The following is an 18,710-nucleotide window of genomic DNA, read 5'->3' on the forward strand; positions in this document are numbered from 1 at the left end:
AAGAAACCTGGGAAGTGGAAAAGTATAGCAACTGATGTTGTTTTCGTATGCAGCTTGTGGCTGCTGGTTGCATCATCTCTCTGGAAGTGCATTTGTGCCCCAATTACCAGTGAGCCTCAATTTGCCAACCTCGGAAGGATGGCAGGCTGAGTCAACCCCCCTGGCGTTAATTCAACGATCGACTGTGATTGAAACTCAGGATCCTAGGATCCCAAGCCGACACCCTAACCGTTAAGCCAACACCTGGCTAAGTATAGCAACTGATCGCCTCTAATATAGCATCCAATGAATATATAGATTCAAAAAAATCCACCAAGGATAAATTTTAATCAAATTGTACAAACGAATTGTAGATGCAGTAAAGTTGGATGAGCACACGTATATGGACACGGACACACACACACACACACACACACACACACACACACACACACACACACACACACACACACACACACACACACACACACACACACACACACACACACACACACACACGCTCCAGTTCGGTATTAAGAGCCAGCTTGACCGCAAGAGAAGACCTCAGACTTTGAACGGGGTATAATTGTTGGTGCACATTTGGCAGATGCTTCGGTGACAAAGGTTGTGGAAATTGTTAACATGTCACGAGGAACTATCTCAAAGGTGACAAAACCTTGAAAAAAGAAGAAAAGACGGTCATCGAAGGACAACCGTCAGCAAGCGTGATGGACGGTGATACCATAGCGGTGTTGCTATGAACAAACTGCTCACAACCCCTGGAAACGCTCATTTGTGGGTCCAGTGGTGCATGGAGCAGAGGAAATGGACTGCCGAACAGTGGAGGAATGTGTCATCTGATGAGTCGTCCTTCACTGTGTTATCGATGAATAGACATGTGCATGTGTGGTAACAGCCCAGAGAGCCCTGCAGCCCAAGTGCTTGGTTCCACCGGGTAAAACATTTTGGTGGTTCCATAATGGAGTGGAGTGCGTTTTTATGGCATGGCAAGGGTCCACTCATTCCATTAGAGGGCAGGGTTGATGCAACGTGCTACATTACCGTCCCGAGCGATCATCTGCATCCCATGATGAAGCATTTTATTCTCTGCTTGGAGGGAGTGTCTCAGGACGACAATGGTCCAGTCCATAGGGCACGTGTTGGCACCGAGAGATTTGAGGAGGCCGAGGATGAAGTTACCCACTTCCATGGCCATCCCCATTGCCAGACCTCAATCCCATAGATAATTTGATCCGTCTGGAGAGGCACTTAAGACAGCTGTTTACAAATCCATCAAACCAACGTGAATTTGATGACTTCCTTGTGGACAAGTGGTGCCACATTCCTGCAGAACAGTTCCAGACTCTTGCCGACTCCATGCCACATCATATCCCTACTGTCCTGGATGCACATACTGGCCCAACACCCTACTAAGTGACATCCTGTTGTTGGCGTTTCCATTTTTTTGTCCATTATGTGTAGTTCTCATCATGCAATTAGACAAAACTACTCAATCATTTTCCTGATTATTACACCAATTTGTAAAATGCTCACACACAGCTTAAGGTGTGGAATCCGGTCATGTGACTCCTGCATCATCAATAAAAAAACGTTTATGCTGCAATATATTTTGTTTTGTTTTTGAACTATTACAATACTATACTTCTTATCATTGACTGTCTTACCCCTGCCATCGAAGGTGGACGGAGGTAACGTTTCACACCTATTTGTCTGTCTGTGAGCAGGATATCTCAAAAAGTTATGGATGGATCCGGACGAACCGTGGAGACCAGGTTGGGTGTGTGACAAGGACTAATTTATTCGACGTTGGTGACGATCCAGATCCGGATTTGGAACCGGCCTATCAGTGGGATATAAATGGTAAACTGTTCTGCCTGGCAGAGGTATGTGCTCTTGAGTGCTGTTCTAGTTTAGCTTGGTTTTGATTCTGAATTGAAAAAGCACATTATCTTTAGCCATATGCCAATTCAAAAAATACTGCAAAGGAACTATATCTATATTATAAAATGAGCCGTGTCTGTTTGTCTGTCTGTGTGTCGTGTTATAACTTCAGAACGGATTAACGGATTTCAATAAATCCACCTACGGTTGATTCCGGTAACTCTCGGGAGTGTTTGTGATTCAAAAAAAAATTCTTTTTTTATTTTTTTTATGGGTACATGGACACACGTGTCGAAATTGCAAATGCCAACACGTGACGTTGGTTATCCCTGCACAGAGAGCAGGATCTCCCAGGAATTTTTTTTTCTTCCCCCCCCCCCCATAGATTAGCCATCGCAGCAAAGATTGGTATTTCCATCAGCGAAGCGACGGGTCTTGTATTCTAGTACTACATTAAAACTTGTCCTTTTCAGTGGATGCACATGTGCAAAAGGTTGAAACAGGGAGGATGGAAAAGCGTTGCCTCTGGGTATTCATTTTCCACAATATTATTTAAAGATTGCCAGATGGATTCTCCTTTCTGACTGAAAGTTATTCGAATACTTGAAAAGTGCCCACATTTTGAAGAGACAGAACTTTTGAGCAATGTATCAAAAATGTGTAAAGGGACTGGAAAAGCTACATGAGAACAAGGGGAAATGAAGAGATCAGTCATCCTACGCTGGGGTTGGTTTCATTATGCAACGGCCAGGCAATCAAATGCTACTGAACAATTGTTGAAAGAAAAGGCCTTACAGTTTGCTACAGAATAAGACTTCACAACATTCAAGGCTTCAAACGGATAACTGGAATCCTTTTTAGGAAGACACAACATAGTCTTGGGAGAAGGGGAGGTCAAGGACAACCGTCAATAAGGCTTGGGCTCCTTTGTTTTGCTTGCCTCAACAGAAGTCTCAGCTTATCGGGTAAGAAGAATCCCGTTTGGCTTGGCTGCAATAGGAGACTACATCTCCACAAAGACCACGTTATGGGGTTTGATTGAATGCATGCTTAAACAAAGTTTGATTGTTTATTGCAAGGGTGGATGGAGGTTGTGTTTTTGCCACTATCTGTTTATTTGCGTGCAGGATATCTCAAAACGTTGTGGATAGATTCAGATGAAATTTGGGGGAAGGTTGGCCATGTGACAGGGACGAATTGAGGAGATTTTGGTGAACACCCGGATCTGGATATAAGCATTTTTTAAATGATTGTTCACCATTGAACAGTAGGGCTAAAAACGATATCTAGGATGATGTCTCAAAAAGTTATGTGTGGATTTGGACGAAACTTGGTGGACAGGTTGGTTATGTGAGGACAAATTTATTAGATTTTGATGAAAATCCAAATCCAGATCCAGAGATGTTTTTTTTAATTTTTAAAGTGATTCTTCACCATTGAGAAATGGCATCAAAAACGATATGTCGTACGATATCTCAAAAAGTTGTGGACGAGTTATGACAAAACTTACTTTTCATCCAATTTACTTGGAAATGAAACAGCAATTGCATAGTGCCTCATTGGAAAATCATCAATTTTAATCCGATACATACATACTGTTATGAATTTGGGTAGTGATATATGTAGAGCAAAGTAGATCTGAGTAGGTACCATGCTTCGGGATGTCGCGGTAAGGAACACTACCTGTACTAAGTCCATGTGTAGGCGTTTTGTCGGTTAAGGTGTATAACTGTGAATCTACCAGGAGATTCGGGTGATAGGTAGTGTCAGGGTTAATGAGTAGAGCCCTTGTATGTCTCACCTGGTAATCAAACCTTTGTCCCTTATGGCACTACAGACCACATAGACACTTGGTTAGGATCCCTTAGTACAACATTAATGACGCCCTTCCCCCCTGACATGACTTAGGAAGAAATCGGGCGAGGACACCGCCGATAATGGCCGCCACCATTTGCACCTCTGCGAGGCCTACCCGCCTCGCATAGCATGAGCTACAACACAAGGAGCAGGAGCGGGAGTGAGAGTGACGCAGTGGGCGTGACCTGAGCGAGCCGGCAAGTCGGTGGAGGAGACCGATTGGCAGGGGAGTGCGCCAATGCTGACGTCATCGGCCAGAGATATTAGCAGGGGCCGGATGCCAATTCGAGAGTCGAGGGTCGAGAGTTTGTGTGCACAGGAGTTGAGTGGAACTCGTCGGACAAATTTTTTTTGTCCGCGGCGAGACATCGACACGGTCGGGCGTACATTGCGCCCGACGTTCGAACGAAAACATTTTATCGGCGAGACAGAGAAATTTTATAGTCAATTGGGCATACGGAGCGCGATATCGCTGCTTCGACAAATTTAAATTTTGTGCTTTTGGAAGTAAAATAATACGCGCGCGGAGAACGACCTTCCGAAAAGCGGATGTCGGAGATCGACGAAATGGAGGTACGCAGCGAGGCCTCCATCAGTGTAGGGAGTGAGCCGGAAATAGGGGAATTAGATTTGGAGGTGAGCCTTGGAACCTCCCCCGTCCTGAGTACCAACTTACCCCCCTCCCCTACCGGAGTGTCGGGAGCAGTACGAGCGGCCCCGATACCCGACCAGAGGCAGATGTGGGATCGAATCTTTAGGGGAATTCAGGGAATAAATGACAAACTTGGAGGAATGGAAAATAACAGGAAGGCCCATTATGAGCGAATGGGAAATATAATTGATGCCTGGACGAATGAATTGAAGGAAGAACGAAAGAATGACGCCGTCGGGGCACAGGAGAAGCCAAATGTGGCAGGGTTTGAATCTGAACAGGGGGAAGGCAAATTGGGAATTGCAGCGGGAACGGCATGTGTACAGGTGAGCGTGGAGTGCCCACAGGTAGATGGGGAGACTGCAGGTGCAGAGGTGGATGGGGAACATGTACAGGTAGATGGGGAATGCCAACAGGTGAATGTGGAAGGCCAACAGGTGAATGGGGAATGCGCACAGGTGAGCATGGAATGTGCAAATTGTAACGGAGTGTTTCCCACCTGGTGGCCTGGACGTTTATCGGGACCGGGTTGATGCCACAACACCCCAACCGGGGGATGAATTTGAAATGGTGCAGCACCAGGGCGGTGGTGCGCAGCAAGAAGGGGTAGAGTTATTGGGGGTCCGTGCAATAGAGCCGGACCGGTTATTTATTGGGGATATTGGGGAAGACCTGTCGGAGCCGCAAATGATGGGGGATGATGATGAGGATGATTTGATCCAGCGGCTGGGGACCTGGGACAGTCCCATGGAGGTAAAGGTTGACCAGGCCCAAAGGAGTTTGGGGGATGAGGTGAGTTGGTCCGAGGAGGTGGTTGGAATGACCAAGGGGACCCTCACCGTGCACTACAATTTGGAAACAGAGGCTCCAAAATTGGACAACCAGTTGGGGGAGTGTGTTGGCTCCGGGCTGGATTTGGATCTTGGAGGATCGGGAGATAGAGCCTCTGGAGATTTGGTCCCTGTAGGGAATTTGGACCAGCTGCAGGGAGGGGCAGAACAACCTGTGATAGGAGTTGTTACCTGTAGCTGCAGTTTGGCAGTGGAAATGAAAATTGTTAAAAGAAAATTTAAATTTAAATTAAAATGGGAAATTGATTTGGCACAGCCTTGGTTGGAGTTGGTCCCCGGGCTGCGGAATTTGGACATGGGGAGGTCATTGGTGATGGCCTCGGGCAAAAGTTGCCCTTTTCAAAATTTGGTGATGCCAGCCAGAGGGGGGGCTGTGCTGGCGAGATTTGGACGTGGGGTCCAGCCATGGGTGTCATGGTCCGACCTGGGCCTCAAGGGGGGTCTGGTGGAGTGTGGCATCCCTTGTCTGACGGGGTGCCGTCCGGGCGTGTGGCTCGGGCCGGCAGGGTCACCGGACCCTGGCGGGGGTTAAGACCTCCAGGGGGGTCCGAGGTGGTTTCTCAAGCCTGGGATGGCAGACATTGAGGACTACTCGGGGGAGGTATTGTGGGTCGCGCTTTGGTGGTGGCACCGCGGATGGCCAGCTTGGGCCTGATGTAGTGACCACCCAGGCATGCGGCCTGACACCCTCTCCCTGAGACTTTGGGACAACCGGCATGTGGTGACCTGCCATGCCGTGTTGGTCTATGGACTTGGGTCAAACCGAATGGACAGGAATGTGACAGTCTGTTGGACAACCATTGGGGCATCTGTGGAACGTGATGGGGTGAGAGTGACCATCCACAGATGCTCCGTTATGATTTATGGACTCTCGGGTTGGGAAGAGAGCCATGGGGATGTGATCGGGAGATGTGTAATGAGCCGAGCATATGGGCCATGCTCGGCTAGCATGTGTATGGCAAAGCATCTTTCTTTGGTGAAATGAGTGAATTGTGAAAAATGTTTGGCATGGATAATCTGTGGTTTATATGCAAATTTAAGGGTGAATTTTGCGAAGAGAAATGGTGGACACTGTTTTGTGACACCATTAGTGATCCAGGTGTGCAGACCAAAGTGTTGGAGGCTGTGATAAAATTGATAGGTTAGCAGGACACAGCTTTCAACTGGTTGCGGGGGCGACTGTGCTGATATTTGGGACGCGGGATCATGGGGATCTAGTTGTGTAGTTGAGGGTCAACGTGGTGCTATGGGTGTCCAAGGTGTGTGGACCATGTCTTCTGGGTGGATCTCCTGGTGGAGCATGGCTGTTGACTGCACCTTGGTGTGGTCAAGTGTGGGTGAGCACTGGGGGGGGGGCTGCAGTTCTGTAATCGGACTGGGGGATGATGTGGAGGTGCAGGGGACGTGGCTGTAGGGATGCCACACACTGCGACCGTGCCCCCCAGGGCCGAGGTAGTGTGTGCGGTAGTGTATGTTGTGGCAGCAAGTGCTCACCACATTGGCCAGCTGGGGCTGGTGCAGCTGTGTTCCTCGCAGGGGGGCCGAAGGATGGATGGTGGGTCGCACCCTTATGGACGCTCATGGGCCATGTTGGTGTTTTGGCTGCTCACCTTGTCCTGATGACCCTTGCACGGTAGAGGTGCAGAGGTTGGTGTTTTGGCTGCTCACCTTGTCCTGATGACCCTTGCACGGTAGAGGTGCAGAGCTGTCGTGGCCACAGCTAGTTGTGTAGTGATGATCACCGTTGGATGCGGATCCACATACCTGCCAGTGTAGTGGGGACAAAAGAGAAATTTGGAGAGATTTGATAGGCTCAATGAGAAATTTTGAGATTTTGAGGGTGGATTGCACTTTGGACCTGACCAACCGATAGTTACCTGCACTTGAGGTGAGTGTTGATGTGTACTGTCCGTCCCACTGTCCCAGGCTCCAGGACTTGCTTGTGGAAAATTGAGGGACATGTAATTTGGAGTTGGGAGGCGGGTGAGAGTGATGACATGGTCGGTGAGGGGATGGAATGGGGGCCACACAGTGTCTTGTGGGTGGCGTATGTTTTTGTGTAGTAGTTATGTGTTTTGATGTGGTCATGAGAGTGGAAACTGGAGAGTGAGTGATGATTATTGTGGACCATGAGGGGTGATTATTGTGCTTTTGGAAATGTGCTTTTGGAAATGTGTAATGGTTTAAGTGTGAACTGGGGGATTTCACATGTAGCAGGCCATGGCAACCTTTGGAACATCTTGTACACCATCTATGAATTGTGCTGAGTTGTGTTGAGAATTGAATGGCAGCGGGGGAGGAAGTGTGTTTTGGGGATCTTGTGGGTGGGGAAGGTGTGTGTGTCCGCAGGTACGGATCAAGCTCTGAGGAGCGATGCCTGCGACCCCCCTCTGCGGCAATTACCCCTGGCAGCCGGTGGTAACTGGAAATTGGAGCTCGTCGGTGGAGGGTCTGGTCGGGCGCCGTGGGGTGAGGAAGTCCCCCGGTGACCCGTGTTGCTGCACTGGAGCAGGAGGCCATGGAGGAGGCTGGTGTGTGTGGAGACCCTCACCGGCGCGGTAACGGTGGAAAGGGGCTGTTGGGCTGTCACGGCGCCAAGAGGTAAAGGGGGGGGGGGGGGGGGGGGAGGCAATGAACTTGTAAGTCGGTCGACTTGTTTTGGGACTGCGGGCACCACAGCCTGAAGCGCCCCCACCATCTTGTTGTGCGGTACCTCCCCGCTGCCCAGTTGAGGAATGCACACACATGTATATGACATCGATGCCATGGTCCTGCAGGGGGGGGGGGGGGGGGGTGAAATAAGTGCTTTGTTGATTTTTGAAATGCGGTAATGAGTGGTGGAATGAGAACGAGTGGTTAAGGGGTTTGTGTCGAATGAATGTGGGCGAAATCCAACGAGCCATGTCACTCACCTGTAACATCTGGACAGGGCCCGTGGAAATTTAGGGGTGCATTGGGATGGCCCCGCAGGTAAGGTTGTGTCTTGTGGCATCCACCGGGGGACGCGGTCTGTAGACCGGGGTATGTAAAAATGTTTTATAGAGTTTTTGAATTTTTGAGTAAGTGGATAAGTTTGTGGTTAAGTTAGTGTTGCGTGTTGTTTGTTCCTCCCACCACAGGAGCGATGGAATGAAGACCATTGTAAATACATGATTGCATGATGGTTAAGGGGTTTAGTTGTTAAGGAAGTGTAGGTAGGTAGCCCAACTCACTTCCCACAGCCCTTCCTGATTTATTTCATAGGTTAATTAAGTGTGTGACTAAGTGTTAAGGCTGGAATGGTAGCGCCTGCAGTGAACCTTGCAGGAGCTACGGTTCCGGGGGGGGGGTGGGGGGGGGGCTGTGTTATGAATTTAGGTAGTGATATATGTAGGGCAGAGTAGATCTGAGTAGGTACCATGCTTCGGGATGTCGCGGTAAGGAACACTACCTGTAATAAGTCCATGTGTAGGCGTTTTGTCGGTTAAGGTCTATAACTGTGAATCTACCAGGAGATTCGAGTGATAGGTAGTGTAGGGGTTAATGAGTAGAGCCCTTGTATGTCTCACCTGGTAAGCAAACATTTGTCCCTTATGGCACTACAGACCACATAGACACTTGGTTAGGATCCCTTAGTACAACATTAATGACGCCCTTCCCCCCTGACATGACTTAGGAGGAAATCGGGCGAGGACACCGCCGATAATGGCCGTCACCATTTGCGCCTCCGCGAGGCCTACCCGCCTCGCATAGCACGTGCTACAACACAAGGAGCAGGAGCAGGAGTGAGAGTGACGCAGTGCGCGTGACCTGAGCGAGCCCGCGAGTCGGTGGAGAAGACCGATTGGCAGGGGAGTCCGCCAATGCTGACGTCATCGGCCAGATATATTAGCGGGGGCCGGACGCCAATTACAGAGTCAAGGGTCGAGAGTTCGTGTGCACAGGAGTTGAGTGGAGTTGTCGAGCAGTATAGTCCCGGTGCGATCCTGACAGAGTTGAGTTAGTTGCCGAACGCCTTTTGAGAGAGTTCGATTCCTGAGTTGAGTGACGAGCGCCGAACGCCATTGAGAGCGACGAGTTGTGAGTTGGATCCCGAGTGCACGAGAGCGAGTCGCACAGCAGCAGTTGGTTGGCAGTTCACGGCCTGAGTACACGAGTTGGGTTTTGAGAAGCGAGTTGGAAGGACGAGACGTGCAGTCACACCTGCGTTTTCTCCGTTCCTGTCTTTTCGTGCTTTGTGTGGGGATCGATCTCGTGTGGAGCCGCTGGCCTGCGTTGGGTGCTTTGGAGCTTGGCACACGGACCTCGTGGGCAGCGAGAGGATCGGAGCTTGGAGCGAGGCCTCGTGGGTATAACGGGGCCGAACAGAGCCGTGGTGGGCGGCAAACAATACAGGACGACGGACAGATAAGCTCACACCACATTTCACAATTTAACATAACGTGTTCTTTTTATTAATTCATATCCCTCGTCTTGTCTTTGATATCTGGTGTGCGGGATCCCGATTTAGGATTATTTCATTACCGACGTGTGCTTTTACTGTCTTTGCTTTTCCCAATAAACCCTTGCATTATTTTTGTACAAATATCTGAACGCAGTTTACCGGGTGGTTGATTTTCACAGTTAAGGCTGCGGGGACTCTCGCCGCTTCCCTCCATTCCGCGCGCTTAGGGGCTTTAGGTTTTGAATCCGCCATTGAGTTTCCGCCTCGGAGTTAAAGCCTTCGTGATCGGCAATCCGCAACTCTGGTGTTAATCGGAGTTGCGGGCAATACATACATACATACATACATACATACATACATACATACATACATACACACCCACACGTCTCGGATTCGGATGGAATTTGGTGGACAGGTCGGGTTTGTGACAAGGACCAATTAATTCTATTTTGGTGAAGATACAAATCTGAATCCAGATATGGGATTTAAAAAAATTTTTATCAGTGATTCTTCACCACTGAGAAATGCGAAATATAGCACGATACCAGACACCAAAAACTATATATAGCATGATATCTCAAAAAGCTGTGGATGGATTAGGACAGACCTTGGTGGTTGAGTTGGTCAGGTGACAAAAACAAGCCAATTCGATTTTTGTTCAGGTCCGAATCCAGATCCACACATGAGAAATTTTTTTAATTTTAAAGTGATTCTTCACCATTGAGAGATGGGACCAAAAACGATGTCTAGTATGATATCTCAAAAAGTTGTGGACGAGTTTTGACAAAACTTAGGTGATGATTTAGTCATGTGACAAGAGCATGCCAATTCAATTTTGGTTCAGGTCCGAATCCAGATCTGACCTATCAGTGGGAAACAAAATGTAAACTGCTCAGCCTGGTGGAGGTATGCTCTCTATTGAGTGCCGTTCTAATTTCTTATTTCTGAAAACCCATCACTATGATGAAATGCTGCACAAGCTTTTACTGTTTTTAAGTTAAATACCGTGCTTTTGAGCAGTGCCCCCTTTGTAAAATTTATGAGCAGTGGTGACACAAACCAACACTCAAAAGTGAGTCATTTCAGAATAAATGCCCTTTAATAAGCAGGCAAATTTCTTAACCACAGATCAGATCCAATTCCAATAATTTACACAATTGATGGAAGAGTGCAAAAGGAAATCCTTTAAGAATTAGTCCTTGAGCCAACCGGCCATTTTTTGAAGTGAATGCTCCGGGGGGGGGAGTAATTCTCATTATGATTTTCCATTAGACCAATGTCTCAAGTGTCAGAAAAGGTGTGATGGACATCTGAGAACGGTAGCTTAGTGCCCGGATGGACGCCATCTTTGAAACCACCCAGCTCGAAAATGCCCATTTGGTGGGGTACATTGTTGCACGTGTATCTGGACTTCTATACTAGCTATCGATGTGCGGTTGACGACTAAATATACGTCCGATGTGTACCGTCTAAATAAAAAATAATATGAAGCATTTTGTTTTAGATTAATTATTATAAAAATCAATTATCGAAAAAAAATCATATATTTTTCAATATTTTATTATTAGACTTGTACTTTTTTTAGTGAAACAACACTGGTATGATTTTCCAAATTATGCATTGTGCTACACCGTTTATCTGTCTATAAAAATAACTCAAAAACTAAAACATATCATCCACCACGAGTGTACACAAAAAATATATGAAAAGGCATGCACTTTCCACAAACCGAAACTATGTCAGTTGGAATTTCCCGCCGATAATCAACCCACAGAACCCAGTGCCGAAAGTGACGTCAGTCTATTCTATATCTATATTCTATATTCTATATCTCAGTCTGAGATTTGTTGCGGTGACCTGATTAATTTCTGAGGGGGGGGGGGGGGTGGGTGGCTTAAGAACTAAAAGTGAACATGTTAGATGGCGCCACATACAACTCTATTATAGAGTTGTATTGTGGCGCCATCTAACATGTTCACTGACTTGGATGAGTATGTCTATGTAAGCTGGCGAGCTTTTCGGATATCGGAGTAATCTAACGTCAGTCTTTTTGTTCTTTCAGCTGAGATGGCCGGTGTCGAGGCGAAACGGGCGAAGATTGAACCTGAGTCCGGAACGTGCATCCTGTGCAGCAAGAAGTCGCCACTCTCTAAACTAAGCAAGGCAGCGGGCAACAGTTCTTGGAAGACATTGTGTGACGCAGCCGCAGTTAGAAACTTTTATCCAATTCTAAAGCTAGTCCAAGAAGGCGCAGTTGAACTTCCTAATATTCCAATATTATACCATAGGGCTTGTAGATCAGACTTCACTCACAAAAACCACCTAGCTACTTTGACCAATGCAGCTAGAAGTTCTTCAGTTGATACTGGCGATGCGGTGCGACGGCGATCATCACGGGAAGAGACAGGATCAACTTCAACGGTCTACGATGATAAATGCATTTTTTGCCAGCGTGCTTCAAAATTCATAAAAGGCAGTCGTACCCGTGAAACAGTTGTCTTGGCTGTTGAACTTCGAGCAGATAAGACAATAAGAGATGCTGCGACAGCTCGCAATGATGAGAGAGTTTTGGCATTGACTACACGAGATATGGTTGCAGCTGAGGCTCACTACCACTTCTCCTGCTATAGAAACTACACACGGCCCCAAAAACCTCAAGTAGAAACTGACATTGAAGATAATATCGAGAAAAAAGAAATGATACGATGTATATTCAATTTCATTCGCACTGACTTGTTCTTGAACCCGAGGATTGTTCCAATAGTTGATGTTGCAACAGATATCCTGTCTTCAGATACATTTTCAGTTGATGTTCGTGACTCCATCAAGAAGAATCTGCAGCGCACATTACAAAGAGAGTTTGGAGAATCGCTCATCTTCTTCAATGTGAAACACCGTGTATACTTGATGCCCGATAATCTGACAAAGCGAGAGATTGCTGCAGAGTGCGTAAACCTGAAAGCAGAAGTGAAAGCATTTGAACGAACGGACGGTGAAAGTAACATTGTGCGTGCAGCTACTTCACTGCGACACCAGATCAAAGATGCTCATTACAATGAACGTTGGCCGCCTCAGCCAGCAGAACTCACTTCAGATTACGTGAAGATACCAGATTCTCTTCGTGTATTTCTGCATACTTTGATTTGCGGGAGTGGGGGTAGCTCTGCGCGTGCCGACACACTGGTATGGTCGATGGCTCAAGATATCATCAATGCTGTACACCGGGGTACCATCAGAACATCGAAGCATGTCCTACTTCCGTGGGTCATGAAAACGCTCACCGGTAATACAGAGGTCATCAGAATATTGAATCGACTCGGGCACGGATGTTCGTACACAGTTCTGGAAGAAATCGAGACAGCGCTATGCATAGACAAATTAGCAAGTGTGGAGAAAGATACAGTACCACTTCCGTCACATGTGCACCCTTCGGTCCCGACTGTATTAGCATTCGATAACATCGACAGGCTAGAGGAATCGCTGAGTGGTGGCGGAACATCGCATCGCGTCAACGGTATCATCGTCCAACCGAAGTCGCAGTCGTGTTTGCCGCCCCAACCTCCATCGGCAGTATCCAAAGCAGATAAGAAGCGATCTATCCCGTCATCCAGCGATTTAGTTCCAATATACAGCGGTGGGAAACGAGAGGGCCCACCTGCAATCAAGCCTGCAGATCTTTCTGACACTCTTGCAGGCGCAACATCCCTTGCGCAGCGCCGAAATCACGTATGGATTATGACTCGCATGCTGGAACCATGCGACCAGACAATCAGTTCGTGGACTGGTTTCAACATCATGACTAGAGATCGTGTTCAGGTGACGGAAGATGTAGTTGGCTACCTGCCGACTATAAACGCGCCTGCCACAGATATGGCAACAGTGCAAGAAATCCTCAGAGAAGCTCTGAACATCATGTCATCACTTCAGCTTGAGCGTATACCGGTGGTGCTAGACCAGGCACTATTTGCGAAGGCGACCGAAATAGCATGGAAAGATGTCGATCGATATGGAAGAATCGTGCTCATGATGGGGAACTTCCATACCATCTGTAACTTCATGTCGAGCATTGGGAAAATGTTTGGAGATGCAGGCCTTCGGGATGTAGCTGTTGAGTCAGGAGTAATCGCTGAAGGTTCCATCAACAGGGTTCTGGAAGGCAAGCAATACAACCGTGCTGTGCGACTCCACAAGTTGATGTACGAGGCACTAATGCGCATCATTTGGAAGGGCTTCCAGGTGTGGATAGAAAGCAATCATCCTGACAAGGAACCCCAGATTCGAAGCACTGACCTCAAAATTCGCAGCATCAAGGAGGATGTTTGCCACGAGACTCTCGCTGCTGCTCTCGATGATGATTCATGTGTACAGAGCTTTGACATGTTCGCGAAATACCTACATTTTCTGCGAACCAAACATGGAGACCTGGCTCGCTTCTGGATGATGTATATTGATATGGTAGAGACCCTGCTGGGGTTGATTCGTGCGGATAGAGAAGGCGACTGGATGCTTCACTTGGCTTGTGTCAGAAGAGTGATCCCTTGGTGTTTCGCAATGAACAAGGTGAACTATGCTAGATATCTACCAGTGTACTATGCACAGATGACGCAACTCCACGAAACATGCCCCGAGTTGTACAGGCATTTCAATCAAGGCTACTTCTCCGTACAGCTTAGACCAGGGAATCCATTTGCCAGAATCGCTGTTGATCAGACAACAGAAGAAACAGTAAACAAAGATACGCAAACAGCTGGAGGAACACGAGGTTTTAGTCTTCGACAAGGGGCTGTGTCACGATACTATCTAACTGCAGAAAATCGGGCTACTGCACTGAGGCAACTACGAGAAACTATCCTTGTGAATGGCAGCGACACATCTCACGCCAAGCACCCTGACTTGTCTACTTCTCGCATCAAACGTGATGAGTCTGGCGTCACAGCTATCTGTGATCTACTGGAAAATGACTGGACCAATCCATTCGCCGATGATCCGTCATGTCTTCTCAGTATATCTACCGGAGCGGCTGCGAGGGAGGACGTTTCTAATGACCTACTCAACACCCTGCAAAAGGGGGAAGCGGCGTATCAAAGCTTCCAGAAACGTCTTGGAGAGGGAACAGGCTTTCATGACACATTGAACAAGCTAAACTTGAAGACCTTTGGTAAGATCAAGCAGAAAGTTGTGAAGGGCACAAACAAGGAGATCGTCCTGAGAGCTGACAGACAACTGTTTGCCACCATGATACTCATCGCCAAGACAAGGAACCTCGACATGCAACTTGTCCTTTGTCACCCACTAGGGCCGTTACCATGGTCTTTGGCAAACGTTGATGGGTCAATGAAAAAAACGAACAAAGCTGCACTTGCGAAACACATGGAAGGTCTTGTGGAACCAGCCGAGAGCGTTGACAAGCGAAGTGCAACAATAATTGATGCGATGGCTCTCATACAAAAGATGCATGGCGAGAACGACACGTTCGAAGAACTATCTGACCGCATCTTTGCTGCAGCGCTTCACGCTGGTCAAGGCAGTGAGCGCATCGATGTTGTCTTTGACACATACACAGAAGAATCCATCAAAGCAGCTGAGCGTGTGAACCGCGGTTCAAATGAAGGCATCAGTTTCAGCGAGATCAGACCCGCACACAAAATCATGAACTGGCGGCGTCTCCTTGCTTGCAGCCAGACAAAGGAGAAACTGGTTGTGTTTCTGGCGGAGTCGTGGAAACATGAAACAAATCGCGAAAAGCTAGGCAACAGAACACTGTATGTCACCTGTGGTGAAAAATGTGTGGTACTGACCCGCAATAGGTGGAAGTTGGTGCAAGCACTCGAATGTAGCCACGAGGAAGCAGACACGCGTATGTTTCTCCACGCAAAGCACGCCGCTACCCACTACAAGACGATCATCTTAGTGGCAGATGACACCGACGTTCTGATCATCAGTCTTCATCTCAGCAGAACCATCGATAGTCAGCTCTTCATCAGACGAGGAACAAAGGTTCGAGTCAGAATGATCGACGTTGGAAAGTTGGCTGCGGTATTGGGGTCTGGAGTTTGCAGTGCATTGCCAGGGCTTCATGCATGGAGCGGGTGTGACACTGTGAGTGCTCTGGCTAGCCAAGGAAAGATAAAGGCTTTGAAGCTTGTGCAAGCGAATGAGCTGTATCTTCAAGCATTCACAGATCTGGGATCTTCGTGGAATGTACCAACAGACGTCTTCAATAGCATTCAGGCCTTCACGTGTCAGCTGTACGCCAAGAACACGAAGATCGTCGGTGTTAATTCGCTCCGTTATCACATGTTCTGTGCAAAGAAGGGCCAGATCGAATCTGGACAATTGCCGCCTTGTGAAGACTCCTTGATGCAGCATACGCTTAGGGCCAACTATCAGGCGGCTATCTAGCGACGCAGCCTTGAAAACCTACCAGACGTCCCAACACCATCAGCAGGACATGGTTGGGAACTCGATGATGGCGGTTCGCTCACAATCCGATGGATGGCGGGTCTACCAGCTCCAGATGTCGTCTTGAATCTCATCTCATGCACATGCAGAAGGACGTGTCGACCATCAGATTGCTCCTGCATACTGAATGGGTTGAAGTGCACTGTTGTGTGTAAGCTGCAGGGATGCTCCAACATGGTGCAGGATGATGCTATCGTGGCTCAGGATGCCAATGACTCTGATGGCGACTCTGATGATTAACTTTGTGTGCACTGTATATTGTATAGCATATGTTGTTCTCTATTATAATGCAGGCCAAATTGCCTGAAAATCTTTATAGACAGATAAACGGTTTAGCAAAATGTATAATTTGGAAGATCATACCGGTGTTATTTGACTAAAACATGACATGTTCAATGATACCTCCGCTTGCTTATTAGGAATATACATCGTATGGTGTTAAAATCAGCTCCATACGTCTTTCCAAACTCTAGTAATGAATAATTAATATAATTGGCGGCCATTTTGAAATCCAAGATGGCCACCAAAGTGCAGATTTCCTATGTAACAATTTCCGCCTGCTTATTAGATATCGTATGGTGTTAAAATCCTCTCCGTACGACATTCCTAACTTGCGTTATCGTCAGAATAGATAATGCCAGCGGCGGCCTAAGTCATTTTATGCCTCTTTACATTTATTTGTTGTAAACTCGTGGTGGATGATATGTTTTAGTTTTTTAGTTATTTTTATAGACAGATAAACGGTGTAGCACAATGCATAATTTGGAAAATCATACCAGTGTTGTTTCACTAAAAAAAGTACAAGTCTAATAATAAAATATTGAAAAATATATGATTTTTTTTCGATAATTGATTTTTATAATAATTAATCTAAAACAAAATGCTTCATATTATTTTTTATTTAGACGGTACACATCGGACGTATATTTAGTCGTCAACCGCACATCGATAGCTAGTATAGAAGTCCAGATACACGTGCAACAATGTACCCCACCAAATGGGCATTTTCGAGCTGGGTGGTTTCAAAGATGGCGTCCATCCGGGCACTAAGCTACCGTTCTCAGATGTCCATCACACGTTTTCTGACACTTGAGACATTGGTCTAATGGAAAATCATAATGAGAATTACTCCCCCCGCCGGAGCATTACTTTTGGTCTGGCTCAAGGACTAAATGTCTTATAGTGTCAATCCACGTCGAAAGAGAGGAAAGAAAAACCTATAAAATATATGAACAGCAGATAGGAGGGGATGTTGGGGCCATAATAGATGAATTCAACGTACCATTCCCGCCAAACACATGGATGTCCAGCTGCTCCAGTACATACATGGTGAAGGTGTTGATCTGGGGCAGGAGTCCAAACAAGAAGAATAGTGGAAAAGCCAATGTGAATGCTGCAAAGACAGGTGGCATCCGCAATCAAAGCAGCTCTTGGTACAGAGAAAATGACAGCTGAGGGACAAGGTGCATAGACGAACCCGCCTGCGGGACTAGGCCCGTAGAGAGACAAAACACGCTAAGGGACAAGGCATGCGGACAGAGAAACCAGCCTGCAAGACAATGAATGCAAGCTCGAGTGAACAAATTGATGCACTGATTATAATTAATTATATTCACAATCAAGTAGGTCGTGCAAGTGTTACAACATCAAAAAAACCTCTTGGAATGTGGCAAACAACCCCTACAAATTTACACATCTGCAAAATATATGGTGGTTTTCTGGCTACAAGTAGCATCATGCTACAAACCTATTTCTCCCTCTCCTGACTCACCACTGACATCTCTCCCCATCCACCCACCTTCATAACTGCTCACCTCACTCATCTTTACCCTGCGCTCACGAAGCAAAAAGCACGGTTAGGCATTCGGTTAAGTACGCACATACGTGCGGCGTATGCGTCTGCATTTTTAAAATCCATTTTCTCGGCAACTGTTTGTCCGATTGACACGAAATTTTACCATAAGAGTGCCTCCAAATGTAGATTTTTTTATTCATAATTATGACATCATAGGTCACGTGGTACGGACGCCATCTTGGAAAAACTTTACACCTCTGTATCTTCCAACCCGCTCAATGGAAAAAAATTGAAACATGGCTCATTGTCAAGTACTCCCCATGGGGAATAAGATATGTTGATGATAATGTCATATGTTGTATATGTTGATGTTGTAGTATATGTATGTCATATATGTTGATGATGCCTTAATTATGACATCATAATTTGACAAGTACAACGCTTCATCTGATCAGTATGAAAAAACAAATTTCCTCTGCAACTGTTATTCCGATGTACACTAATTTTTCAGAATATGAGCGGCTCCTCCTGTAGAATTTTGTTAATGATAATTATGACGTCATAGGTCACGTGGTACAGGCGCTATCTTGGAAAATCTAAAAAGGTTGCACCTCTATATCTCCAAAACTGCTCCATGGAAAAAATTGAAACGAGGCTCATTGTCAAGTATTCCCCTTGGGGAATAAGATATGTTAATGATGATGTCATTGGTACCTTAATTATGACCATTATTCGACAATAATAAATTATTATTATTGAGACCATTATTCGACAAACATAAATTATTGA

At 46.7% G+C, this 18,710-nt stretch overlaps 1 protein-coding gene across 3 annotated transcripts in view; it reads right to left on the reverse strand.

Moving 5' to 3' along the window:
• LOC137438402 (pecanex-like protein 1) overlaps positions 1 to 18,710 on the reverse strand; it is a 224,450-nt gene that overhangs the window by 100,966 nt on the left and 104,774 nt on the right. For all 3 annotated transcript variants that reach the window (XM_068133529.2, XM_068133523.2, XM_078767011.1), the window contains exon 14: positions 17,409 to 17,519. In XM_068133529.2, coding sequence (XP_067989630.2) covers positions 17,409 to 17,519 — 111 coding nt within the window. The remainder of the gene's footprint in view (positions 1 to 17,408; positions 17,520 to 18,710) is intronic.

The sequence above is a fragment of the Myxine glutinosa genome, chromosome 1 (assembly GCF_964187855.1).
Source record: "Myxine glutinosa chromosome 1, kmMyxGlut1.1, whole genome shotgun sequence".
NCBI classification, from domain to species: domain Eukaryota; kingdom Metazoa; phylum Chordata; class Myxini; order Myxiniformes; family Myxinidae; genus Myxine; species Myxine glutinosa.